General features: G+C 44.3%; 2 protein-coding genes across 24 annotated transcripts in view; one reads left to right on the forward strand and one right to left on the reverse strand.

Annotated features, from left to right (window-relative positions):
- Positions 1-9,616, reverse strand: part of NRG4 (neuregulin 4) — a 24,050-nt gene extending 14,434 nt beyond the window's left edge. For 3 of the 8 annotated variants that reach the window (XM_085515879.1, XM_085515881.1, XM_085515882.1), the window contains exons 1-4: positions 9,486-9,614; positions 9,196-9,316; positions 5,844-5,906; positions 3,178-3,271 (exon numbers count right to left, since the gene is read on the reverse strand). In XM_085515879.1, the coding sequence (XP_085372005.1) occupies positions 3,178-3,271; positions 5,844-5,853 (104 nt within the window). In that variant the 5' untranslated portion in view covers positions 5,854-5,906; positions 9,196-9,316; positions 9,486-9,614. Of the gene's footprint in view, positions 1-3,177; positions 3,272-5,843; positions 5,907-7,506; positions 7,565-8,400; positions 8,554-9,159; positions 9,317-9,485 lie in introns of all 8 variants that reach the window. The other 5 variants (XM_085515880.1, XM_015872470.3, XM_015872472.3 and 2 more) reach the window with 4 other exon arrangements.
- Positions 1-27,590, forward strand: part of TMEM266 (transmembrane protein 266) — a 91,284-nt gene that overhangs the window by 12,818 nt on the left and 50,876 nt on the right. For 6 of the 16 annotated variants that reach the window (XM_032446904.2, XM_015872463.3, XM_085515859.1 and 3 more), the window contains exon 1: positions 9,798-9,852. The gene's annotated coding sequence lies outside the window, so the exon portion shown is untranslated. Of the gene's footprint in view, positions 1-1,088; positions 1,241-1,343; positions 2,650-9,797; positions 10,700-19,076; positions 19,218-20,203; positions 25,469-27,590 lie in introns of those variants that run through there. The other 10 variants (XM_085515848.1, XM_085515849.1, XM_085515850.1 and 7 more) reach the window with 9 other exon arrangements.

A 27,590-nucleotide genomic window follows, 5' to 3' on the forward strand; every position in this document is an offset into this window, starting at 1 on the left:
CTGCCTGTCTGATTTAGGTGAGAAAGCAGGGTTTCCTTCTCTTCCAGACTCTAAGGTGGGTGGCACAAGCAATATCTGACAGATCAAACACTGGAAGTAAGATTTGATTCAGATGCACACACAGACTTCCCATTGCTTGTTATTATATGAGGGTGTTGATTTTAATTTTCCTCTAGTCTTCTTACAGTGAGGAAAAAAACTGAATGTTTCCTGGTAGAAAAATTACTTGCATGTACAAAAAGCTCTAAGCAGTAAAAGACACCTGAAAAATAAGCTGTGTGCCAATGTAAGCAAGATTGTGTAGCTGACAGCTTCAAAATCACCATGATCTTTGGTCTGTAGAATGCTTTACAAGTTGTCCTAATCCATACACTATAAGGGCATCTAGTAAACATGAAAAAGACTTCAAAGTCAATTCTGAACACTGGTGGTGACATAGCAAGGATATCACATGTGGGGCCGTTCAACAGTGAATGAGGGTCCCATTTAGGAAAGAACCAGATGAGGATAAGATGTACAGAAATATCCTGATGGCTTGTAAAGTCAAACATCCTAAAGTGTGTATTAACTGTGTGCTCTGCTCTGAAAACACTGAGTGTAGGCTGAGGGGGGAAAACAAACAAACAAAGCAGCAAACAACAGCCTGTATCTTCTCTGAAATGAGAAAGAAGAGATGTCCTGTGTAAGACAACATGGATACAGCAGAACTTCCCCTCACAATGAAATCTTAACTCTGCTCTGTGTTAATTAATGATGATGGGACAGCTGCACATCAAGTGCTGAGGCAAACATCTTTCAGCCCAGCGTTTTGTGATACACCTGAGGCAGCTGCTTTCACAGCCTTCTCTGTTCTGCTGTGTGTTTGTTTATTTAGTACAGCTGAGCATTCCCAGGTTTGAAGCTCATCTTGCATATGGTGACAGATGTGCCTTTTGATGCTGAGGTCATTAACTCAGTGTTAGAAAAGGAACAAAGGAAGATGGCAGCTGAGCAACCTCATGTTTTAACATAATCAGCTGTATTTAAAATCTGCTATATTGTGCTGTGGGTGGAAAAGAAGGTCAGCTACTGTTTTATTTATATTACAGCTCTCCAATGTATATATATCCAATTCTGAATGGATGTTTCAGCGCAAAGAACTAAAATTTCCAAAAGTAAACAGTGTCTCTTAATTTGCTAGGATGCAAGGTGCAGTTTTCCCATTTATGTTGTGAAATTACTTCCAGTGGCACTTCATCAGGTAAGCCTGACTATGTTTAGCTCAACGCATTTGTCTAGATGAATAAAGTGCCAAGGCAAATGTGTTTTAAGGTATCTGTTCTTATTCTATTTGTCTCTTTTAGTCAACACAGTGCTAACAACGAAGCAGCCTTTGAGTCTAAAAATCTGCTTCAGCTTTTGTGTTATTGGGGGTGATGGTCTGAGAACACCTGGAAGCTGTCAGTGGGGTCTGCAAGAAACGTGCATGTAAGGAACTCAGAGCAACTGTGTGATGCTGTGATTCTGTGCTGCTGACAGCCCTGCAATTCCAGAGTGCAGAATATCTTCCTGAATTCTGCTGAATAGTGATGCGTTTTTTCTGTCGTTTCTATTCACATCACTGCTGATTACTGAGATATCTGTGTGTAAACAAAACCTTTCTCATCTATAATTAGCTTTCTCCGACTGATTAAGGAACATGCTTAGAATGAGGACATGCTTAAATAGAATGCTTCTATTTAAACCCTTATAACTTCATAATCAACCATTAGGTACAGAGGAAAAATACTCGATAATTTAAATGCAATAAGATTGCCTGAGTGTAACAGAAATATTCTTAAGATGGTACTTTTCTGCTTCAGCAGATTATAAAATCTTTTAGCACGTGAATTAGAAATGACTTCATTTGGAGCTTTTTAAAGCGGAAGTGATCCGTGCTGACTGGCTTGTGCTCCTCAAGAATAAGTTCTGAATATCTGTTACTTGTTATCCACAGTTACTTCATCAAATATGCCTTCCTTATTATGCAGTCCACCAACAGACAAGATAGGTTGCTTTGAAACCATATAACTAATGCTGTTCAGCCTACTATTGTTCCACATAAGCCATTAAACATCAATAATAAGGGATTCTTTCTAGAAAAAAACAAACATGCATATATCAAGGTACATGGAATGCATGTTTTACTTTGTATGTGTGTGTAGTATGTATTGTACAGCACAGAAGTCTAGAGGGTTTATCAGCTATAATTACCACATTACTCTCAAGCCTTATCCTTGTTTCTAGATTGGATTCATTGTATGACACTGGACAATACACTTAGCAGTGACATGCTGTGCTTGTTCTTTAATTAGCATTTACTACAAAATTACCTTAAACAATAACTCAGAATTAGGAAATGCAGAACCATGAAAATTGAATTTTAATGGTATCATTTTATGTATTAGTAAGAAAATAAAGGGATCGGTCTGTATTTCCACAGGGAATCCAAAAGCATTGGCTGCAGTCAATGAACGCAAAAGCAGGAGATGGACACTGTAGGGAAGAATGGCCCAATAAACTGATGGCCTAACAATTATCTATATTTACTTTGCCTAGATGCTTCTTCACCAAGTGGTCTTTGGCTGTCACCATAAATCTGCCCTTTATCCTTGTGGTTCAGAGAACAGGGTAAGTCTTGCTTATATTCATGGTTTTGGGGTGGTATTTTTTGCCTTAAAAAATAATATTCCTTTTTGTGCCTCTCATTTTTCTTCATGTCAGGCCATTTTTGCATGATCAGAATTTTTGCAATATAATACATCTGGAAGAAAAACTGGGAATGTACTTTGCTACTCCCAATACCTTGACTTACACTTTATTCTCTGTTCGGCAAAGGGTATTTTGTTCCTTTCTGTATTGTAATGAGGGGAGGAAACTTGGCCCTAAGTATAGATGTCATCCTGAATGAATACATAACTGAGTGCTGTAGCATCCATCAAACAGGTATACCCCAGGTATACTCATTTGGTTTTCCTCATTGTCATCTCTGTGGGCTTGGTATGTTATGTGAGTGTGAACTACTGAGTTTTGGACAGTAGGTAACATTTTCTTTTATTCAGTGGTTTAACAGTGCATTTTTAAAGCAGCAAAATGGAGAAACAGTTTTGAGACAGATACTGTCCAGTATTTAAACACACAAATGTTAGTTTCACTGACCTGCAGAATGGACTGGGTACAGTAGGAATCATATAGCAAATGCCTCCATTTAGACAAAAAGATCCGTAACTGGTGCCACAGAGTTCTTCATGATCTTAAAAATAAGACCAAAATAAAGAGTGAAAATTTGAGATTTCTGTATTTTCATCAATAATTATACTATATATATATATATATATATGTATGTATGTATGTATGTATTTACATATATATAATGTGTGTGTGTGTGTTTGAGGGATGAGTTGTGGTGCAGCTTCATTTTAAGAACAACAAACCAGGACAGAAAAAAACATTTCCCATCATGTCATGGGAGCGTGAATGAAGTCCATATATCATTTTAAGACCAAGGCAGTTATAGCACAGAGATCAACAGGGTTGAAGTTTCATGTTCATGCTATCCAAGTGCTACCATCCAAATGGTAACTGGACCTTTTGGCACGTGTACAGATAAATTAGGGACCTGGAGGGCAGACGTAAGCCTGGAAAGGCTGTTTCATGTTTGACCTTATTGCACTGGTTCAGGATGTGATATAACAGAAACGTGATACACCTCATGTCATTAGGAGGGAAATGGAAATTTATTTTAACTCTGAGGCTTTCTATGCTTGTCTATTGGCAAATAATTTACCACAAGTTCACCATGGAAAGACGCTCAGAGTCATTTTGCATGGGAAACTGACAGCAAAATGGCAACAGAAAACAAGAACTACAAGTTATTTGATTTCAGTCTACTCAAACGTAACAGTGAAACTTCTGTGGCAGTGTAATTGAACTGAAGGCCACACTCTTCCTAAAACGAAAAGAGAGAATACTGAATACATGAACGCTCTATCAGGATACAAGAACCAAGTGAGAAGAAGCAAAACTCTCAGCTTAGACCTGGCCTCAACTCCATTTAGTGTCTGAGGGAGTCACGTGTTCAGATTCTACCAGTTGGAAATGTGAGACGGGGTAGGCCTCAGTGAAAAAGGATTTCAGATAACTCAGGAAAAGCCTTCAAAGAAATTCTTGTGAGAATTAATGAGAATGTATTAACTGCCTTATGATCCCACCTTACAGTTGTACGCTTTTTCTTCACCTTTATTCTTAGAATATTTAGGAAAAAGATCTCTCACTGTTACAGTGTGATCTATGTATTGAGGACCAGCTCTGCAATCCAACTGAACATTTTTGTTCTGGAAGAACACCTCAGGTACCCTGTCTTATAAAAAGCGAGGGAGAAAGAACAAGAAGTGCCTTGGAGGCCTTCAAAACCTTTTCGATTGCAATTACAGACAATTTCTCTACAGGCTGTTTCTTTCTAGAGCCATGCTTCATTCTAACGCTAAGGGGAAAATTGTAACCTTAATTCTACCAGCAATGGGATGCATGAACAAACATCTACATCCATGTAGGTCACGTGCCCCATTTTCCAAGTAAGTGTGCATTTCATTAATACCACATTACATGTGAGTCCTTTGCTGCTCCTTAAGGAAAGTACCCAAGTCATACAGTATTAGGTAGACCACACAGTTATGAAAGAGAAGAAAATTCAGGATACTCCAGCAGTAAATGAATAAATAAAAGTTGGTTTCTACTAGAGAGGTTTTTTGCTACTATTCCAAAATGTGTGTAATTGTATTCCATACCCACTTCACCAAAATACAGCAGCTTGGATCAAATTTGATAGTTATGGCTCTGTATGTGCATTACTTAATTGCCCAATTGATATGATTGCAGAAATGCTGTCAACATATGTTCCACATAGTGTTTATCTGCATTCTGATATATCCTTCCATATTAGAGATTAAAGAAAAGTAAGACCCAAAAGTTATTTTAAAAAAAGAAGTCTGTTTTTGCTGAAAGAGGGAATGGAAAAGAATGAAACACTGGGATAGGCTCCCAAACACTGGAATAGGCTCCCAAACACTGGAATAGGCTCCCCAGGGAGGTGGTTGAGTCAGTCCCTGGATGTGTGTAAGAGCCATTTGGATGTGGTGCTCAGGGATATGATTTAGCAGAGGGTTGTTAGAGTTAGGGTACTATGGTTAGGCTGTGGTTGGACTTGATGATCTTTGAGGTCTTTTCCAACCTGAGTGATTCTATGATTCTGTGAAACAAGATTGTTCCTTACAGAGCTAGACAGATTATTTGAAACTGGCAGAGGTAGCAGCAGCCTCTAAATACACTGACACACAATGTGTTTTCAAGGACATTCGTGAACACTTGTCACTAAATTATCTTGCCTATTCCCATTTACTTTTTATTGTTTTTAATTAAGTTGACCATCCTATCTATTAAAAAGAAAAGCAAATGAAGGCTCAGCACCACCTTAACCCTCAGAGAACCAAACTAGCCTTGATAATCCACATGCTGCCTCAAGTGTGGTGCCTGGCCCAGACAATAAAAGTCTATGGACTGCCCAGGCCTGCCATCTGCTAAAACAAAAGGGTCGGTTGTGGGCAATGTTGACCAAAAATAAAAGATCTGTATGCGGACTGTTTGCTTATTGATCACAAGCCATTAAATACTAGGACTGAGCAATTAATTTGTTCCATTGACAATTTGCAAGTGAAGACATTCACATGCAGCAGTTATGGCGTTCCCAAGGGCAGTTGTCAAAATCAATGCAAATTCAATGAATTCTAATTATATGCATCTGCAAGTAAGGAGCTGAAAGAAATTACCTGTTCGCATATTATTCCAGCAATTCTAATTCTTGGACAGAAGCTATTCTTCTAAAACAGCACCTAAAGACAAACATGTAAATATAGCACATCATTATTCATCCTAGTGACCTTTTCCCCTGAGGAGGCAGCTACTGGAATGCATCATATAGTGTTGCTGCTTCAACATTTGTTGTACTTTGACAGCAATATTACATGTACATTCCATTAACCCAAACTTAACGGCAAGCACTCAAGCATACCATTAACTTCTAAGGGTAAAACCAGAGAGTGAAAACCAATTCACACTGAAGCACGCTTAAATACCAAAAAGAATTGGATTTAAAAGTGTGGACAATCAATTATAAAATATGGACTAGAAGCTGGCTGGCTGCACTGAATCTAATCTTCATATTGCTAAAAAGCAACTTATTCTGCCAGCTACAAGCATCTACTGCTGTTATATTCTGTTTTCTTTGAAGACATACTCAAGGTTTACCGTACCAAGTAAGCTACTAAACAAGCCTCATGTGGAAGTTCTTATCTTTCAACATTTGCTGTTTTTGCTCTTAATTATATGTTAAAGTGTAAATAAAATAATCAGACAGATTGTCTTGTATTAGAAGAAATGCTAAGAGGAACCTAGCAATAGAACAATCCCTATTTCTCTTTCACCTTTAAAGATGTAGTATTTCTTCTCCTTGAACCATCTATCTGAAAGCTCTCTCAGTTAAATGATTTATTCCCACTACGTGATTCAATGCCATAAAATCTCAACTCTACCAGAAATAACTTCAGTTTCTAGTGCTACAAAGGAAACTTTCTCTAGAAGCCTATCTCAAAATATATGTTTTCTGCACTTACAACATAAGCACACCGTTCTGTGCATCTCCTGAACAACCCCAGGTGATGTACATGTGTCCGTACATCTCTATTTTGTGTTTAAGCTTTAATAGAGTATCATAACTTCAGGTTGAAGATCACTTTTAAGAGCGATGCTGCTGACAGAACTCACAGTTGTGGTGTGGTGCTTTGTTGTTTGTTTATGACCTTAAAGTAAATCATTAGGTAGTCACGCATTTATAGGTAAATGTTTTTCTCTCGAGTGTTTGTTGCAGTTGAAGCATCAGAGTCCCAACCTGAGCAAACCAAACTCTCTACCTCATCAGAAAAATACACTGATCTATTGCTATAAAAGGTAAATGAATTGTTACAGAAGAAATTATCGCTAAACCTGATTCTAACTTGTAAGTCTGTGCACGTTTAGAAGTTTATCTTGCATGCATGTGGGGAGCTTTTTGAAAGATTACTGTGTGTACCAAGTTAGAGTATTTTAATCTGGTGTTTAAAATACAGTCTGTTATGCTTTGCACCTGTTTAATTCATTGGAAATAATTCAGGTCAATTCTACCTTTTTTCCCTACATCTTTGTCGGCCAAACTGATATTGACAGTGATAGTAAGTTTGAAAGATTACAGTTTATACATTCAAGTTAGGTCACCAGCGCCTGCAGAGAGAAATATGGATACTGTTTTAGCCTCTTCAATTACTTCAAAGTCCTGTTTATCTTTATCCTCATAGTCTGATTCTGTTACTAAAGGCTACAGTTTAAGTGAGGATTGTGTTTAGAGTTAACAACATCCTGGTCCCCTGTAAATGGCAAAGTTAAAGCATGTGTATGTACTTTGCTGCACTGTGCCTGTGAAGGAGTAACACAGCCAACATGTGTCCCCTGCTGAATGCTGCAGAAGTGACAGAAATACCAGGTTACTGTTCTAAAGCAGAGAAATCACAGATTAAAGTGAAGCATGTGGGAAGGAAAAACGATGCACTTCTGGGCTCCTTGGGCACCAAAACACTGGGGAAAAGGACGACTTTTTTCTTCTTGTTGGGAACTGCTGCTGGATTTCTGGGCAGAATGAGGAGACAGACACAAAACTGCAGTGGGTTCAGGGCTAGCAAAAATGTGTGCTAATGCATGGCTGTGCTGGAGTCAGGGCAAAACCTTTGGAAGTCATTGGATTTGTCTTTAAATGAACCTGCCTGCTTTGCTCCCCATACACTGAGAACAGTGAGCTGTAATTATCACCTGCTTTTGTGTACTTTTAATGGTTAACTATTCTAAGTACTCGTGAGTTGTGGGATAGCACAGTATCCCCAACAGATGGTAGCTGGAGCACAGAGAGAGAAAAATCCCACACTGAACAAGGATCCGGACTGTGCTTTATGGTTCTTTGTTATCCAAGCATTAATTTCTATAGGAGCTCCCCCCAAAATGAAGCTAATTTCAGTCAGATGCCCATTTCACACTTTCACTGTCCCTTCATTTACCTTAAGGTGTATCTTGGAATGGGATTTTACTGCAATATGTATTCTTTTTAAGGGGAAAAAAAAAGTAAAATATCACTCATTCCAAGCTGGAATATTTGAGGACTGAAAAGAAAAAGGGGAAAAAAAGATGTTAGGAATTGTGCTAATCTGCTCATCGGCTCCTTAAGGCCGAGCTGCATTCTAAGATGTGTCCTTTGTATCTCCCAGGGCAATCAGTGACCCACGGCTCTGATCTGCTCCGAGTTACCTCAAAGTCTTGTTAAAAGGAGTTTCTTTTCTTATGTAGGTGGCAACTCGTAACTGCCCTTATTGCATGAGGCTGTAACTGATGTCAGCACACACAGGCATCAGGAGTGAATCCAGCTGCCCGCAGCAAACCAAGATCTCAGCAAGGAACACTCTGAGATAGAGAACAGCAAGTTTGCGTTAAGGACAGCTCACAGCCCAGCTCACAGCTCACAGCCCAGCTCACAGCTCTCAGCTCACAGCTCACAGCCCAGCTCACAGCTCACAGCCCACAGCCCACAGCTCACAGCCCAGCTCACAGCCCAGCTCACAGCCCAGCTCACAGCCCAGCTCACAGCCCAGCTCACAGCCCAGCTCACAGCTCACAGCCCAGCTCACAGCCCACAGCCCAGCTCACAGCTCACAGCCCAGCTCACAGCTCACAGCCCACAGCTCACAGCCCAGAGCTCACAGCCCAGAGCTCACAGCCCAGAGCTCACAGCTCACAGCCCAGCTCACAGCTCACAGCCCACAGTTCACAGCCCAGCACACAGCTCACAGCCCAGCTCACAGCCCACAGCTCACAGCCCAGCTCACAGCTCACAGCTCACAGCTCACAGCCCAGCTCACAGCTCACAGCCCAGAGCTCACAGCCCAGAGCTCACAGCCCAGCTCACAGCCCAGAGCTCACAGCTCACAGCCCAGCTCACAGCCCGCCTGCAGGGACACGCAGGAGCTGCAAAGCGCTGAAGGTGAGGCGGTTTCTGTGTGACCCGCTTACCGGCCCTGCTCTCAGCCCTGCTCTCACCCCGCTTACCGCCCGGCGGTGCCGCGATCCCCCTCACACACACACAGGGCGATCTGCTGAATCGACGCCGCCGTTAATCCGCATGGTGTAACCCCGGCGCTCTCTGTACGCGGTTATGTAATGCGGCTGTCTATACAAACAAAAACACGGGCGGAACGTTAACGGCGACCGGCGCCAATTCGCGGCGCGGTGTCACCCTGACAGAGCCGGACACAGCCCAGCCCAGCCCAGCCCAGCCCCGCCGGGCCCGTAGCTCAGCCCAGCTCTGCTCAGCGCACCCTCCGCCCGTCCGTCCTCACCTCCCGCCGTGGTTCAGCCGGCTCTGTGGGCGTGTCGTCCTGCCCTGAGCGCTGCGCGCCGCCCGGCCCCGCCCCGCGCTGTGGCGCCTCGCCTTCCCCGGGCCGTAGTACTACGGCGCCCGCCGTCCGCCGTCTCCCATTGGCTCGGCGGCGCCCACGTGAGGCGGGACGAGCACGCGCGCGCGCCCCCTTTAAACCGCCGCCCGCTCCTCCCCCCGGTGTCGCCGCGCGCCGTTTCCAAGGCGACTCTGCGGGAAGGGCGGCCGGGCGCGCGCCGCGCTCCACTCTCCCCTCGCGGTGTCGGTCACGCGCGAGGCGCGCGCCGCGGGGCCCCGCCGGAACGGAGCAGCGCGATGCGGTGCGGCAGGTACGTGCCGTGCTGTGTGTGCTGTGCCGTGTGTGCTGTGTGTTCCATGCTGTGTGTTCCATGCCGTGCCGTGCTGTGTGTGCCGTGCCGTGCTCCGACGCGGCCGTGCGCGGCGCTGGGCACCCCGGGGCCGCGGTGTGTCCCCGCGTTGCGGGCGGGCCGGCTCTCTTTGGAGGGGCCGCGCGGGAGCAGCTCCACGGCCGGGAAAGTTTGGAGGCGGCGCCGCCCCCCGACAACTCGCCGCTGGGATCGGGGCTGTCCCGTGCGGACGGGCCGGGGCACTGCGCTGTGCCGCTGTGTTGTGCCGCTGTGTTGTTGTGCCGCTGTGTTGTGCCGCTCCGTTGTTGTGCCGCTGGGGCCCGGGACGGCTGGAGCCGCTCCGCTGTTGGCGCAGCGTTGCCGTGGTGCGGGGCACAGCGCGGTCCGCTCCGCGCCGTGAGGTCGGTCCGAGCTCCATAGGCCGCTTGTGCAGCGAGTTGAGGGGAGCCCCCCTGCAGGCGGGGAAGCGTGGCACGGAGATGGTGTGTGTGGAGAATAGTAAGTAGATGCGCGTGGGCTTTGAGTTTGTTGGTGTGCTGAGTTCAGGACTCGTTGGGTGTCCCCGGCTGGGTTTGGTTGGTGCTCGATGGAAGGCTGACCTACGAGCTCTGTGTGAGGTACGGCACGCACCTGGAACCACTGTCACAGCTGCAAGTGATAGCGGCAGAGCCGGCAGCTCAGTGTGCGCACAGCTGTCTGTATGGGAAGTGATCGGCACAGAACTGCAGGGCAGCATCACAGGTCCCGCCGTGGGCTCCGTTTGGTGCCGTGGGCTCTGTTTGGTGCTGTGGGGGCTGCCCAAGCCAAGGTGAGTGACCTGCACATCCTTCATGTGTTACACAGCGTTATTACCTCAGCAGGGTTTATGTTGGGTGCTGATACCCAGCTGGTGGCTCCCATGGGCAGGTCCATGCAGGATGTTTGTAAGGGGGCCGGTGGTGGGGTGGGGTGGTCAGGAGTACCACAGGTGCTGGGCTGCATGTGGGAAATCAGGGCTGTGCTACAAGGCTTTGTGGTTAACACAGCTGTTACCTCGTGGGGGGGAAACAACTTGATCTTATGAACGAGGTCTGTGCTGTGAGTAGAGCAGGGAAGGAAGGAGTGCCTCTCGCTTGCAGAGGGTGCTGGATGAGAAGCATGTGTGTGCAGCTTCCAACGTGCTGTGCTTCCTGAGTGCTGCTCACTGAATGCTCACTGTCAGCAAAGAGGTTCTGCAAGTAGGGAGCCTGTGTTCCTGAAGCAGTGTGTGCACTCATTTCTGTGTGCTCCAGAACAAAGCAAAGTTCTGCAGCCCTGTCCCGGTGCTGCATGTCCAGGTGTGAAGTTGCTTTCCCCTGTTGTGCTCTTTCTTGGAAGGCTGAGAAGAGGTTTAAGTTGGGGTAAGTTGGGTGCTGTCAGTGTGCTGTGCGAACATTGCACAAGAGCAGACAATGAGGGTGTCTCGCAGGAGTGTGCATTGATTGCCAGTTCTGAGTGCAGACTGGGGGGAGTGGGTGAGAGAAGACCTTGGTTCCAACTGTTTCTCGAGAAGGTCAGTAAGAAAATCAAGATGTGAGCTGTGTAAGCTTGAAGTGCAAGCGGCAACAAAAGCTGCTACTCAGCTGAAGTGCTAAAGTCAGACCATGTCTGACTGCAACTGCAGAGCACAGCGCACAGTGTGTCCCCATCACTGTGCTCCCAAAGGTCAGCTGGGTGTGAGCTCTGAAGGTGCTCTGCTGCAGGCACGAGCAGCTTTTTGCCTGGTCTCTGCTTGCTCCAGGTGCTGCTGTGCAGTGCCCCAGGTTGGGTCCAGCAGGGGCTCCAGAGCCGGGCTGGCCAGCAGCCTGCTGACAGCTCTATCTCCGGCAGGCTGCACGCTGCAGCTGCTGACTCTGCAGCAGTATTGCATCACAGGTTGCTGCTTCTATCGCTCTGTGCTGGAAGTGAGATTTGAAGCGTGGTCAGGAAAAGTGGTTTCACTGTAATTAATGTGATTTCCTCCAGACTGGGAGAAAATGGATTGCCCCATGAGACCCTGGTAAGACTGAAGTTTACCTATAATTTATTATCACTATTCATTTAGATTATTGCATTGCCTGTCAATAGAACAGTAGTGAACTAAATCATGTTACCTAGTGTAACACCAACCTGCATGCACTCTCTATACGTGCAATGAACAATGTGTTCTGTCCACATAGTACTCAACTCATCTGCAGGATGGTGGTGTTCCTTAATGGACAGTACTTCATCCTTATGAATGCTGCAGAACCACTGTTGCTATAGGAGGGTGAGCTGGACTCCTCCTTGCCTTGTATTATTGTCAAAGTGTCAACTCAGTGCTATTTGCAGAGCCTTTGTTGCTGGCTGATACGTGGAGAATGAAATCATGGCCTCCTTCCCTTCAGTCCCTGCAGGTCCTATCTGGATTTTGCACACAGTTGGACTTGATGATCCTGGTAGATGTAATAACATGAGGAGTGAGTCTGTGCACAGAGAGTGGGTTTTGTTGTTGTGTCGTGGGGTGGACATCGTCATACTTGGTGAACTTCCAGCTTCAAGTGGAGCACGATGCACCTTACTTCATCACCATATGGAGTAACTTGTCCTGTGACTTTGTTTGGCTCCGGAGGCTCCCAGCAGTGAGCTTAAAGCCTTTTTTCCCCCAGCAAAGTCTTCACTGGGAGTTAAGGCTGAGTGGAACAGTGGGAGGTTTCCTTCAGCCCATCCTGTTGCAGTCCACCTATTGCCTGCAGTTGGGACTTGGCAAGGCAAGTGCTGTGTGTGAGGGTTTAATTCCATGTTTAGTTATATGGCCACTACTGATGATATATGGGTGATCCTGTCCAAGTCCCTGGTGTTGTGTGAGTGATGCCGGGCAGGCTTTTGTGAACCCAAGGCAAGAAAGGAGTTTAATGGAGTATAACATGCATCTGCTTAGTTTTTTATTCAAAACTGTATTTTAAGCACAAATTAAAACTACACTTTAAAACATTCAGATACTTGGATTGCTAAACCTAAGACCTATAGGTCAGCAAATGTCTGGCTGAGGGTTGCAGAAGCTCAGCTCTGCCCGTGTGAGCCATCCTGTGCCCTGAACGAGCCAGTGCTTTGCAGGGAAATTAGTATGCAAACGTAACTGTTAACCTCCATTTGCATTAATCATCTTTTTAAGTCATATGCTGTTCTAAATATGATGCTTCCTAATTTTCCAAGAGTTGAACTCCAAACCAAAATAACTGCCTTGCAAATTAGTTTCTGACACGGAACCTCTTCGTATTGTTTGTGTTTTTTAAAAGGATGTTACACAGACGTGGTTCACCTTAACAAGTGGGATCCGAGTCCTCAGCATTTACTGTAATTCATGCAGTTGCCTTCTTGGGTGAGGTGGTGGTATTTTGTGGGTGAGGTTGATGCTCTGTCCAGGGAAATAAGGACTGATATCCAACCTGTTTCCCCATCCATCCGCTGTTTTGTGTGTGCTTCAGCAGCCCTGCAATGTTTTGAGGCCCCTTTTGCTCCTGCTGTGCCCAAAGCATGGGGTATGTGTGGGGTATATGTGTCCAATGGGGGATTTTGAGGGCCTGCCAAATAATTAAGAAAAGCAAGCAGCCACAGGGAAGCAGTTCAGTTCTGCTGGGCTGGATCACCATGAGACGGCGTCTGTGCTGCTCAGGGAACTTCAAAGGCTGCTGCAAACCAGGGAAGTGTCAGAGCTTGTCAAAAAGCTGTGACTCTCGTGCTTACAGTGACTTAACAGTGTTACGTGGCTGTTAGTCGAGTGTACCTACCAGCTTTTGCCACTAAGATGAGGATTTATATAGGAAACAGCAAAACTCCAATTTTATTTGAGTGTGACTTGTGCTGCTGATTTGTTTTAGTGCTTCTGTACACCCCTATCAAATTTCCTATAGAAAATGCATCACTGTGGAGGTGATGGAATGAATTTCAAACAGGCTGATTGTGAACCTTAGGGCTCCTGTGTGTGTTAATGAGTGTTACCACACAGCCTGGCTGTGAGGTGTGTGATGTCTCAGCAGTGCACAGCCCGTAGCTTCTGGTGTGTAAGAGCTGCCTGGGTTTTGCAACCCGTGTCTAATAAATTGTCACTTATTATCAGGAATGATAAAATTAGCTTTGAAACCAATGCTTGAAGAGGAAAGTGAGATGTGGGGCACAGTTTGTTTGTTAGCTTGTCCAAAGGTCTTAAAGGCAACTTGGAAGATTCTTCTTGCGTGTATTTACTTTTTTCTGTTATCAGCCACCACTTGGAGCAATACAAATGCTTTTCTTTCTGTTTTGGTTTTAAGAAGTCATTCCTGAGCAGGGAGCAGTAATGTAATTCAACAGACATTCTGAGCTTTGGAGGCTGTTATTTTTGGGGCTAGTTCAAAGGGCAGGTTCTCCTCGGAGACACAACGTGGCTGGCTGGTTTCCTTTGACAGAAAGAGAAATGCAGCGCTTAAGTAACATCCAAGGTTTGCTTAAAAGCTTTTGACACGTTCTCTTAGGGCAAAAGGAGATGTGGAGGAGGCTGTGGAGCGGGCACAGCTGAACCTCTTGGCAGTGCATTGGGGAAAGCCTCTGCTTCTCTGGGGTTGACCCTACATCGTGTAGTGCTGGCTCTGCTCCCTTCCCTATTGCTTTGGGCCACATGAGGCAGGTTCTTTTCCCTGTGCTTGTATGAGGGCTCTTGATGTGAACACAGCAGTGCTGCCTACAGCACAGGCACATTACCTGCCTAACAAGGGCTGTGCTGGAGCTGATGCTCATCCCCAGCTGCCCCACTCATCGCTCCCGCTTCCTGCAGTTCCAATCCCGAGGTACAATTAATAGAATAATGGACTTTTAGGAGGGAAGAGTGTGTGCATGAATCAATGGGTGTGCTATGGAGACATTTGTTTCCATGCTCTTTTTTTTTTCTGACTTGTATTTGCTTCCTTCTCGACCTTTTGGCAAAGGGGAGCATATGGCGATGTGCTGTCCATCTGGTTGCCGCTTACTGTGAGCTCACGATGCAGGCAAACTTGGCCCCATCTTCATTTCATAGGGAGGTAGAGCTGCTAATAGAATGACAGCTGAAGTGTTCATTCTGAGCTGCAAGAGGGAACTGAGTGAGAAGTGAATACAAAGGCCGTTCTATGAACACGTGCAGCTTTCTGTCTTAAATACTCATGCTATGCTTGTATTTAAAGCAAAGGAGACTGGAACTTTGTTGTGCTCTGTGCTGTTCAAGTGTAGATAAGACGGATTCTTTCCCAGGGGATTTACAGGGGAAATAAATCTTGGTGAGAGCAGTGTGAATGGTGATAGATATGTTTGGAATAAGAAACCCCAGAAACCTCCCTTTGTTATGCAGGTAATACTGTATATTTGCCACTAAGAATTCTGCTGCCACTTCAACATAGCACAAGCCTGTAGCAGCCTTTCAAAGCACACAACTAAGTTCTTCTGTAGTTGCTTTTCTTTTTAAATGATTAGATGCAACGCTGGTAAGAATTTATGTCGATTTGGGTGCATTCAGTCTGTTCTGTTTGTGGCCTGTGCTAAGGATTGATGCTGGTAAGGAGAAGCTGGCTTACCTTTGTCAGCATGTGCCTCTGTACCTTTCTCTTTCCACCCAAGTCCCAGTTACTGACACTAAGGCCATAATAACCAAACTTTCTTCTTACCATCTAAAGGAATACCACTGAGAAATCAGGCTATATTCATACAGTAAGTAATTATTGAGTGCCATTTATTTTATAAGCGCAATAGTTACCTTTCATATTGTCTGTGCCTTTGGTCTGTAGTAGGCACCACATGGGAAATCCTGTTTGTTTGCTAACTGGACGATGTGATTATAAAAGCAGGAAGTAGGTGGGAGAGTCAGACACTGTAATTTACCTGAAACAACCTCGCTTGCTGTTTGGATCAGGGATCCTCGTTTCTGGTAGATCCATGCGTATTTATTATGTAGGACGGCTCTGCAGTGACCCCGCTGCCATGTGAAACTGCTCACAGGCTGCTAAGAATAGTTTGAGTTTCGGTGGGGGATTGTTGCTGGAGTTCAAGTTCACAGCATTCTCGCATCCTTTAAGGATTTTATTCCATCCTGAAGAGAAGCTCAGACAAGCTTTTAACACGGCAATGGTGATTTTTGGCTTTTGGTGTTGTTTTTATTTCCTTGCAAACGTCAGCTTTTAAAAGCTGGAGGTTGTTTTTTGGAAAAGCTTCTGCCCTGCACGGTGAGATGCTGAAAATCTCTGCATTGTGTTGTCCCTTCACTTCAAAAGGCGGAAGAAATAAGAGGACATAACTCAGTGATTCTGATCCCCAAAACAGACCTTCAGAGGCCATGTAGTTTCTTATAGTGGTTGGGCTGTTTAAATGCATCGGGCTGTAGAGCAAAGTCCTTCTCCATCGTATTAACCAAGTATTCAGGTTAAATCCATGATGGATGTGATGGTGACATGCTCACATTTGTGAATATTTCCAACAAACCCAGCTCCCTGCTGCTGGTTTCAAAGGTGAATTTATCCCCAAGTGCTGCTTTTAGACTTGTGCCCAGGTTCAAGTACTGCCAGAAAGCAGAAAAATTTTGGTGTGTGAATGAAATTCTGGGGAGGCCTGGAGTACTGGGCTGAGGGCTGCCCCTAAAGCAGGAGGAATAGGAACTCGAGGGCTTACAATGGCTTGAATGTTGAACTCTGTGCTCTCCAGTTTTAATTCTTGTGCACGTGTGATTTCCATTGCATCTTCTTGAGGTTAAGTATTCTTCAGCAACTTGCTTGTACTCTTCTGAATTGTGTGAGCAGTGAAAAGAACGTTCCTCCTCCATCCTTTAGTGGCTGTGTGCTGCACCTCAACAGGATCACGGTGTCTGCTGTAAGCTTCCATGTGTATTGTTTTGAGACAACTTCAAGCTGTCTAAAATGATTGTGTTCAGAGCTGCTGGTAACCTGCCAGTCTGTGAATGTGGAAGAGCTAGGTGCAGTGAAGGGGGAAACAAAGCTAAGGGGTTATTCGGCTGCTTTGCAGGCTTGGGAATGGGGGCTGTTCTCAGTGAGGAGGTGAGTGGCATCAGCTGGTGCCTGGTTGATATTTCCTGGATCATTTTTACTTGTCTGCTGAGAAATGATCCATGTCATCATCTGAAAGAGACTGCCAAGGAGCAGTTTGATAGATGGCCTTTATGAAGAGGTTTCCCAGAGTGCAAGTGTGAAGTGAGCTTTGTTCTGAATTGTACCTTGCAATGAGGATTGAGGTGTATGGGACGAATGGACTGCCAAGTATAGGCTGGTAGCGCTCATTCTATTGAGTGGGTGGTCTTTGTACTCTAGTGCCTCGACGTTTTACAGGCTTTAAAAATCACCTTGCAGTGTGTTTGCTTGTTAAGTTAGCTGTGTGCTACAGGAGCTTTCCCTCCAGGTAATGTCTGGTGCAATTAAATCCTTATCTTGATTATGATACTGTTGTAACACAGTACAGATTGCTTTATCATAGATTGAAGGTAAAAAAAAGGGAAATCCAGAGTTCAAACTCGTGAATTACATAATGGAGAAAAACAGGTGGTGGGGGTGGTATTTTTCTTTCCAAGAAGGACACTGGCTTTGTTTAATGGCTGGACAGAGTGTTTAGCAAGCTGAGGTAGGCTGCTTCACCCAGTCTGTAAAGTGTGCTGCAGGAACTGCATTTGGAGGAGAATAAGGTAATGTATCAAAAACCTTTAATTATATGCTGCAGCCAGCTCTGTCTGGGTCAGAGGATGTTATATTATCAATAATGTATTATAGACATTTCATAGTAACTTGGGTATGCATTGGATAATTGGTCTTTAAGCAGTTTGGCAATGTTTGCATCCAGAGCCTAGTGTTGAAATAAATAAAAAGAATATTGAATATCATCAGATATCTGATATATCAATATAAATATCAAATATCAGATATCTAGCTGATGGAACAAACAAATAGATCAGAGTTGAGTAAAAGCTTTTGCAGTGCAAAGTCTGGACTGTTTTACTATGTTTGTCACACTTTTTTCTCTCTGAATGATACCAGCACTTCTGAAAGCATTTCTTGGTTTATCAGATTTAATTGTGTGTGTGTTTGCTTGCATCAGTGCTTGGGACTATAGAGTCTGTTTAAACATGCTGTATTAAACTAACAACCACTGCCCACCCTGAAGATTAAAACTTCTTAGAAGCTTACCAAGCTGCTCGAGGGGAGAAAGGGAGGAAAACAAATAGTGAGGGAGAGCAAGCTTCTGATTAAGGCATGTGAAATGGAGCTTTGGGGGACAAATTGTCTTTCTGTTACACATTACCTTGTTTTCCTTACCTGTGGAAAAGTTCCTACTTCTACCTTACAGATAATTTTTAGGTTTTTTTAAGCTCTTTGAGGATTTTAAAGCAAACTAGTGAGTTTACTGCTATGCCAATAGCTGATAGTTTTTGCGTGTGTGTCGTGCTGTGACCTAAAGTAAGATTGTAAGTTCATTTGTGGGTTCCTGACTGGGTGTGCTTATGTACTCAGCAACATCCCCATCTGCTTCGGTGGCCTTTCCCAGAAGGGCTGGGAAACAAGTGGTGATGGACAGAACCTTTTGTTCTGAATTTCACCCTGCTGAAAAGTTGAGCATCTCTATCCCACCTCCCCAGGCTGGAGCTTAAAGAAAAAGCAACAAAGTGACAAAATCATTGCCTGAAAAGATGACAGAAGTGGTCAAGCCTACTCAAAGAGGTGTGATTTTTTTATGGCATGAGGTCCAGTGTATTCAGTTAATCAGCTGCATGTTCTTTATCTCGCTGTTCAGCCAGCAGAAGATCCGTCTGCCTTGCAGTGGAGAAGTTGTATTTTCAGTATGAACTATTTCTCTGTTTGAGCTGCGCTCAGCACTTCTTGCCTTCCCTAAGGAGATGGCAGTGATTGTAGCATTTATCATACATAAAGGAATCTGTCTTTCTGTGTGTAGCTGCCAGAACTTAAGTGAAAAATGGGGACAAAGAAGGCAGCGTCCACGCTCTGTAACCCTTCAGCCAGCAGCACTGATGGTAAACCAAGGAAATCTTCCTGAATTCTCACCTGCTCTCCATGCTCAACAACAGCAATAGTGGAGCTGAAGACATTTGGCAGCATGTCCCCAAAGGAATCCGCTCGCTCTTTGAAATATAGGTCTGGTGGGATGTGAAGCTTGTGACCTGTACTGTGAAAACCTGAACCTCTTTGTTGGAACAGCTTCATGTTCTCTGCAAAAAAATTAAGGCAAAATGCTGTTGCTTGCATTAAAAATGGCTGTTTGAAAACATTGCGGAATGGACAAGAGTTCGAGTGGTTGGTGTTGAGGGAAAATCCTGGAGCATACTGCTGTTGGTAAGAGCAGAGTTGGTCTGGATTGTTTAGGATTGAAGGTGAGGGCAGAACGTAGTGCGTGTTCAGCCCTGTGACTGGAGCCAAGGGCAAGTGTTGTCCTTAGGGGAAAGAAATGGAGCAGACTGAAGTAGCAAAGCAAAGGAAAACACTGGAAATTTGAACTTGGCTTTAGTTCTGTGTGCTTTGTAACTTGCAGAGATGACAGATCAGCAATTCTTCTGTGTTGGCAAAATTCACTGCTTTCTGAGAAATGCTGCAAAAAGGGCCTCTGAGGCTTCTCTGGGGGGTGCTTATGGGTTTGTGCTCATATGATAAGAGCACATCTTGGGTTGAAAGAAAAAGGAAAGGACTTTCTTGTTGCAGTCAAAATAAGTGATATATGGAGGCATTACTTTCAGAGCAACCTGCTATTTATTTCCATGGAAACTCCTGGAAGTAAGCTCTCCTCATGGAGGAATTCAGTTCCACACTTCTGCTCCATCTGCCCTTCCATGGCAGATGCTGTTCTGACACAGTGCCCCTCTGCCGCTGGCTGTCTCATGGCAGCAAAACGTAATGATATTAGTGGGAAGGTTCAGTCTCTACTGCCACAGCACCAACATCCTCCCCTGACATTGTGGGCCAACAGACTAGAACAGGAGGTGTTACTTGTGGAGCAGCCATTCGCTCACCCCTAAAGGATTTGGACTGGAATTCTTGTGGTCTCTGTTGTTGAACCAGTGAGGGTGGTGTGCAGGACCTGGGTGCTGTGCTCAGGTGCTTTCCTTCTGGCCTGCCTTGCTCTTTGCCAATGGTAGTCAAGTGGCTGCTTGTTAACTTAATGCCTAAATGAGAGGAGGGATGAAGTGATGCCCATAACCAGTGTGTGCCCCCTGCTTAAGGGAGGTGACAGCAGTGTATCCAAGTTCGGTGCTAGTGTTCTGTGTTTATTTGAGCGCACGGAGAAATACATGTTTAAACCAGTTCTTGTATTTTCCCCAAGGTATAGTTTTGCATTTTTATCATCATTTATAACTGAAGTGTTGGAAGAAAGCTTTCAGACATGAATATATAATAAATTAAGATCTAGTAACACTTTGCCTTTGCAGTCCATTTGCCTAGAAAATCCTGCAGGGTGTTTTCTTTATATAAGCAAGTAAGACCTCTTGTTCTTCCACAGCTTTACGCAACTTCTAATGCTATGTGCTGCAAAGGTGCATAAGGCAGGTTAGGGAAATATTTTGTTATCTGGCATTTTTGTTGCTATCTGGAGTCCTGGTGCCGTGGTCGTGCATTTGGAGCTTTTGCTGAGGTCATTTTGCTGCAGCGGTGTGGGTTAATTTGTGCTTGATATCAACTTGTCTCCAGTACAACTTCATCCCACCAATTAGTTGTGATGTTTTTATGCTAACTGTAACAAAAGGAAATATTTAAGGGGGATCATTTTCAATTGCAAGTGTGCTTCTCCTGAGCACACACTGCGATAGCAGAAGGAATAGAAGTCAGCATACTGCGACTGGTCACCTCCATCAGTTTAACACGGGGAGCAGTTTGAGAATATCTGGGCTGCAAAGTGCACCTCGTGAACTTCCATTGATTGCTTCCTTGGGCTGCCAGCCATCAAGTGTATTTTTAGATACTTACAGCAAATCTTATCACTGCTAGAGAATGCCAGGGCTGGGGTTGTAGTCAGCTGCTGTTTTTCTGTAGGGGAATTATTGGGGGGAGGGATTCTGGTTTACGTGGTTACTTTGCTGCAGTGCTGCAGGCTGCCAGTGTGCAGCGATACCTGAGTTAGCCTTCAACTCACCAGCTGGTGATGGTATCAAAGTCCAGCTGCAGCAGTGCCAGCTCAGCGTGACCTGCTCTAGTTTCTCTCTAATCCTAAGAGGAAAACTGTTGGCCTGGACGCAGGAGGATGGTTCTTTTCCTTCAGTAAAACCAGCTCCTCTAAAAGCAGGGAAAATGCGTAGGGCATTTTGTTCACATTCTTAATGGCTTAGGCTTTATCATTCCATTTTGCAAGAACAAAGGGATGTATGGTAATTTAAGGTCAAGTGAATAGGGCTGACTCCTTATCTGGGTAAGGGCTTGATGCCTACTCCAGTTGCATATCACTGTAGCAGAGGCACTTCTTTAGGCTTTTGGAATGTACACATGCTTTTTGGAAGGAGAAATTAGTTCTGGCCTATGTGTGCTGTCTGCCATCTGCAGCCATATGTGAGTTAGTGATAGAAGTGCTTTGCAAGACTGCAGCTGTCTCAGCAGGTGTAAACTCCTCATCTCAGTCCTGTAGGAGTCAGAAGTGCTCTGCTCCCAGATGAGGGTGCGTGGTGTTCCAGGCTGCTTTTACAGGGCAGATGTGCCTCCCAGCCCTTTGGGTGCTGCCTGCCACCTTGCTCTGAAGCCCTTTACGTTTAGTTTGGCCACCTGTCTGTTTTGTGCTTGATTGGGATTTCTTTATTGCCACAGCTGTTAAAGATGGGTAGTGTGCATTAAAAAGAAATGGCTTGTTAACAGAATATTTGTCAAAAAAAAAAAAAAAAAGCATTTACCATTTTTGGTTTGAGACAGATTTCCCTGTCCTGAAGCACACGATGTTTCTTGTGTTGTCAGTACTTCAGCTTTTCTAAAAGCTCCCATCTTCAGCATCACCAAATATCCCAGGCCCTGTAACCCAAGCTGTGTTTGTAAGCCTTTGAGTATGTATGTCTTCAAAACTGATCTTATTATTGTAAGCATTGTCTCCAATTAGGTTAAGTCCTTTGGAATAGGGCTTATGTCACTTAGGGGAAAAAAAACAAACACCTTATGAAGTACCTAATTTGTTTCGAAGTAGCATGTGAATAATAAGAATACAGGCTAATTTTTCTTGCCCTCATAGACCGTTCACATCTAGGATTCTAAAATGGACGATTCTGATCCTTGTCTTGCAGTGTCTCCCCTCCTCATCCTGCAGCAGGTGCCTCAGACAGCTCTCACTGGCAGCAGATGCTTGGTACCATCTGAAAGCTGTCCTGTGTTTTGTTTGTTTGTTTTTCTAATGTTGTAAACTCTGAACGGGTCATGAACTGTCAGCTGTTAACAACAGTGTATTGAGTGAGGGCCATAATGCAAGGAAGTTAGTTTTTATTCATTTTACAGCGTTGTTATTAGAGGCGTGAAGAGTAAAACAAGCACAAGATGTTGCCTCTTTAAGCTCCTGGCTGGTCTTTACAGCAGGCAGTTTCATTTCTAGTGCTTGTTGTACAGGGTCAAGTGCAGTAAATCTCTGACCTGAGGCCAGCGTAATCTTAATTCCTTGCAGACACACTTGTTTTGTTGGAGAAGCTGTATTGATTTTGCAATACTTCATACTGCTAATTCACATAAGAATTGAAAACAAAATCACCTACATAAAATCTCCAAAAGTAAAAGTATTAAACAACCCACACCACTAATAAAGGAGGCTTTGCTGTCTATTGGGAAGTGGCATCTTCCACTGATTAAATACCAGTCAAAAAGTCAGAAGGATGAATTGTAATCTCTCTGGCACCAATTTGCTTTGTGGTCTTGGGGTGTGGAACTGAGTTGGGGGGTGTGCTCTCGTTACAGATTACTTGGATTGTGTGCCAAGTGCTGTTGTGCCTGTGTCTGGAGGCTGACAACTTACTTAGCAAGTCGTGGTTGCCTGGAGAGGTTATTGCAGCAGTGATGTTAAAAGAGTTTGGAGGAATACCTCTCAGAAGAGCTGACGATTCTCTCCTGCTGAAGTTGTTTTCTAACTTTTAATTTTAATGAAGCTTAGTTGATGATTCTTAACAACAGCTTGTTAGCAGCTGTAACAGACGTCATTCAGTTCCAAGCAGAAGGGCAATGTGCTGGATTTAAGAGCAAGGATAGGTTTTCTTTTAACTTAGCATTCATTCAGTGTTTGAGAGTTTGCAGTGTGCATCCCTTGCATAACCCCTGCTTGAAAGCATCCTTTTATCTGATCAGTGTATTACATGGGGCCTCTTTATTGGATATGGGTCATGAGACTTGGAGTACTAAATCAGATGGTGCTAAAATAGAGTCATAGAGGGTGGCAGGAGGGCTGCTACATTGAGTCACAGAGTTGTGGCCAAAGCTCTTCTGCCTGTGCAGTGCTGCAAGAAGCAGGCTGCCCTGGGCTTGCTCTGGTGGGTGTTTGGGAACCACAACCTAGTATGCTGAAGGGGGAAGAGGGCATTGTGCTTGGGTTGTGGCCTGTTTTCTTTCTGGTATTCAATTTTAATGAAAATAGTGAGCAAATGAGCCTTTTCAAATACATCTGCTTTGCTTATCCCCTGAACTGAGTGCCAGAGTAGCAGTCTGTTGCTACAGGCTTGCCAGTTGTACCACGCTGTCTGCAGCAGATTGCCATGTGTGAGGTAAGTGTTCGCCCAAAACTATTATATCACCTTAAATAAGTGTTTCTTACTACTGCTGAATAAACAGGAAAAAGCAACTGTGCTGTGGTTCAGAGGGCACAGCAGTAAATGAGAATAACTTTTCTCAGCCAGCACATCTCCACAACCTTTTTTATTCATTGGGAGTATGAATACTAAATATTATATTAAAGATATTTAGAGTGGCTGAGGAATTAGCATATATGATTTATAGTTGAAAACATGTGGTGTCTTCATATGCTTTTCTGAATGTGTTGCCTACCATCCTGAGCTCAACTAAAAGTGAGGGGTTAAAGTTGCAGGTTTGGCTGTTAGACCTGGGAACTGCTGGCCAGTGAATGTGTGCATTGCAAGGGCTGTTGACTTCAGATCATAGGTCTGGCAGGGTTGAGCATCCTTGCAGCTTGGTCTGAGTCTCTCATCATCTGTTTGTGGCAGGAACCTGGCTTATTGTATGTAGTAAGTGCATGCCATTACCTACTGAGGGACCCAGGCTTATACAGTTAAATGCATTAACTGTGTATTGAAGTAATTGTTCCTTATTACTTAATAAGGGGGTCCAGTCCTTTGTTTAGGTTCTCTGTGGTCAGCAAAGCTGATAGCTATTTGTTGCCCAAAGCCAAACTACAAAGCCTTGCTTTGTGTGTGGGAGAAGAGCAATGTATTTCTCACAAGTGGACTGGCTGTTATACAGTTGCTCTCAAGATGCACAGTGAAGCCATACTGTCCTGTATTTAGAACACTTAGTCTAGAAGGATGCTCAAAATACATACCAGGAATGGCAGAGCTTAGACATTCCTCAGATATATTTGTAGTATAGTTGGTTCTTACAGTGAAGTCTTTACTTCTAGATGCTGGTTATAACTTGTATGATAGTGTGAATGCATTTAGGGTCATAGAATCATAGAATGGCCTGAGTTGAAAAGGACCACGGTGCTCATTTTCAACCCCATGCACGTGCAGGATTGCCAGCCACAAGACCAGGCTGCCCAGAGCCACATCCAGCCTGGCCTTGAATAGTTCCAGGGATTGGGCATCCACAGCCTCACTGTAGTACACATCTACTGTCTACTGAAGTTCACCGGGGCTGCAGGTCTCTAGTTAATGAGTCTTCACTGCAGTTATGGGAAGCTATAGGGAACAACAGCAAAGAGAACAATTTATTACAGCTAGATGTGGGCACTGTGTAGCATGGGGAAAGTGCAATCCTGGAGAGTTAATGCAGAATAAGAGGCCAAATGAGTACTCTCTTTGCTAAATGAATGCATGCCTGACGTTAGGGAGCTGACTTTGTGTGAGCAGCCCTAGTAGTTACCCAGTTATTGCAGAACTTTGAGATGCCTCATTAATTGTGTTGTTTGCTACGAGCTGTTAAAACTCAACAGCTGCTAGTCTGGAGTGGAGCCTTTGCATCCTGGTGTCTTCAGATTTAGGTACATTGTGGCTTACTCAAGTAGTTGCTGAGCTTTGTGCTTTTTCTGAGAGGCCTTGGTAATGTATATGAACAACTGAATACAACCACTTCAGCAGGACCAAATGCAGCCTGTAGCTATGCAGATGAGAATGAGGGCCTGTAGGAGCTGTCAGGGCAACATGGGCGTGTGCTGAAAGAATGTTCAAGCTGGAATGCTGGTGTGTCACAGACCTCTGCTACCTGGTTTCCTCCTGCTCTTTCCAGTTCCTTGGAGAAGAGGCGATAGAGGAAAGGAGTGCTTGTGCTTTGCCATCCCAAACAGAGCACCACCTCCTGTTTGTCTGGAAGTAGCATTTGCTGCACGTCTACAAGTGACTTGGAAGGGGGCTGGTCTATCCTGGCAGTCCGTAATTTGTTTAGTCTTCTATAGGATTTTGATGTGTTCTGAGGTCAGTACTGAAAGCTCAAGATTGAAACAGTGCTTGTACTTCTTTGTAGGGAGGTTATGATTATGCAAAAGATCCTCTCTCTCTCTCTCTCTCTCTCTTTTTTTTTTAATGGCCTCTCTTAACTTTTCTAGGAAATACAAACAAATAGCGAGACCATTTTTAGTTACAAGATTCTGTGCTTCCTACTCCACCCCCAGCATTCTGCTTAATTTCGGCATACAGGGTTATCCCATAAGGGGATAGGATTATGGCTGCATGAGCAACTTCAAATCTGCCATTTCCTAATTTCTGAATGTCTGATTTTATTTTTTTTCCCCCCAATTCTAAACGCATTTACTGTGATTGGGGCTTTTGTGTGTCATATAAATATTTTCAATGATGTATGTAAAAGCTGGACTGTGGATCAATGACGAAGAATCAAAATTCAATGTCCCTTTTTCCTATGGAAAGCTCAGTCTTTTGTACCATTCTCTTCTTCTGGGTGCTCTATAGGAATGTTAAAGCTATGACTGGAATTGGGAACCTGCAGTGTTAAAACAGGGATTTAATGTATTTGATTTGAAGAGGAAGTTAATTTACTCTGTTTTGTAACGCTCTGCGTTCATAATCTTTTGATAAATCTCATTCAGATATTTTTGGAAGATAAAGGAAGTTTTATGTATCTACCTATTAGAGCCGTGTAAACAAATACTTACTGAAAATGCTGGCTGGCTGAAAGAGGATTTGGGGGTCGGTCTGTTTAATCAATCTTGTATCTTCCATCTCAATGAGCCTCTTCCATTTTGTTCAACCTGAAGTGAAGCGAGGGGGTGTTGCTGCCTTTCCTGAAGGAGCTTTTTGGGGTTTCCCCTTTGGAAAGAAGAGCAAGGTGAAGGATTTCTGAGGGAAACAATTTGGATGTTATGTGGCCAATGTGATTCTCAAGAGCTAAATGTAGATTCACATGTCCCTTTTCTCTTTGAAAGTTCCTGAGGATGATTTCTTATCACCTGTTTTCCTAAGTCTTATTTCAAATTATGCCTTCCTTCGGAACAGCTCTGTGAATTGTGTAAGATTGTCCAGTAGCAACTAAAGCAGCTGTGTTTTCCATTTGGACATTAGTCTTTATAAGATTTACCTAAGAATGTGGCTTGTTGAATGAAACAGTTTCATGTTGTGATATGGGCTAGCCACAATAAAAAGCTTCAACAAGAGAAATAACAAAAAGCAATTAAAACCTGGGCCTGTTTTTGTTTCCCTATCCCTCAGTCTTTGAAGCATTTCCAGTTTGGGTGTTTGCTCCAGTTTAATACCACCAATGGCGAGGGCTTGGCACGTTGTTTTAGGTGTAAGTCTTTCTGATAGAAGCTGACTTCAGTATTTCTCTGCCATGCCATTTGTTCCCATGGCTGTGGCCATGTGTGTTGCCATACCCCCCTGGTGCTGACACAACTGTTTTTGGAGCTGTGCTTTTCACTGCATCAGAGAAGCACTTTGTTTTTTAAAGGGAAATCTGCTGCTGTTACATGCCATATAATCTTACTGACTGTAAGCTTACAGGGTAATATGTGATGGTCCATTTACAAGTGTGTGGCTATGGGGAGCTAATGGCATAATACTATAATACTCCTTGGGGAACGTGAGCAAATGCAACAAGTGAACACCATGGTCTTGACTTCAGCTTAATTGAAGGGGGGGGCAATGTAAGTTAGAAGAGACTTTAGTGCAAAAAGTTTAGACATCTTCCTTCTGATCAATCTTTTTTTGTTTGAGGCTTCAGGCCTGGCGTTCAAGGCCAGGCTGGATGTGGCTCTGGGCAGCCTGGTCTGGTGGCTGGTGACCCTGCCCATATCAGGGGGGTTGGAACAAGATGAGCATTGTGGTCCTTTTCAACCCAGGCTGTTGCATGTATGATGTATGCACAGAGCATATTTTATGTAAACTCCCAAATTGCTTTATAGTTTGCATTGTTTCAGCTGAACTTTGTGTATTAACAAGCTACCGCTACGCTACAGTGACTAGCAGTTGATCTAAGCATTAACACATTAACTATGAGAGGATGTGTTGGGTGCAGGTAGCAGCATCAACCTTTGCTCAAGTGCTATGGAGCGTGATGCTGCTTTTCAACCTGTGTGATCTGACC

This window comes from Coturnix japonica, chromosome 14 (assembly GCF_054131305.1).
Source record: "Coturnix japonica strain WE chromosome 14, WE-NBRP24, whole genome shotgun sequence".
NCBI lineage: Eukaryota > Metazoa > Chordata > Aves > Galliformes > Phasianidae > Coturnix > Coturnix japonica.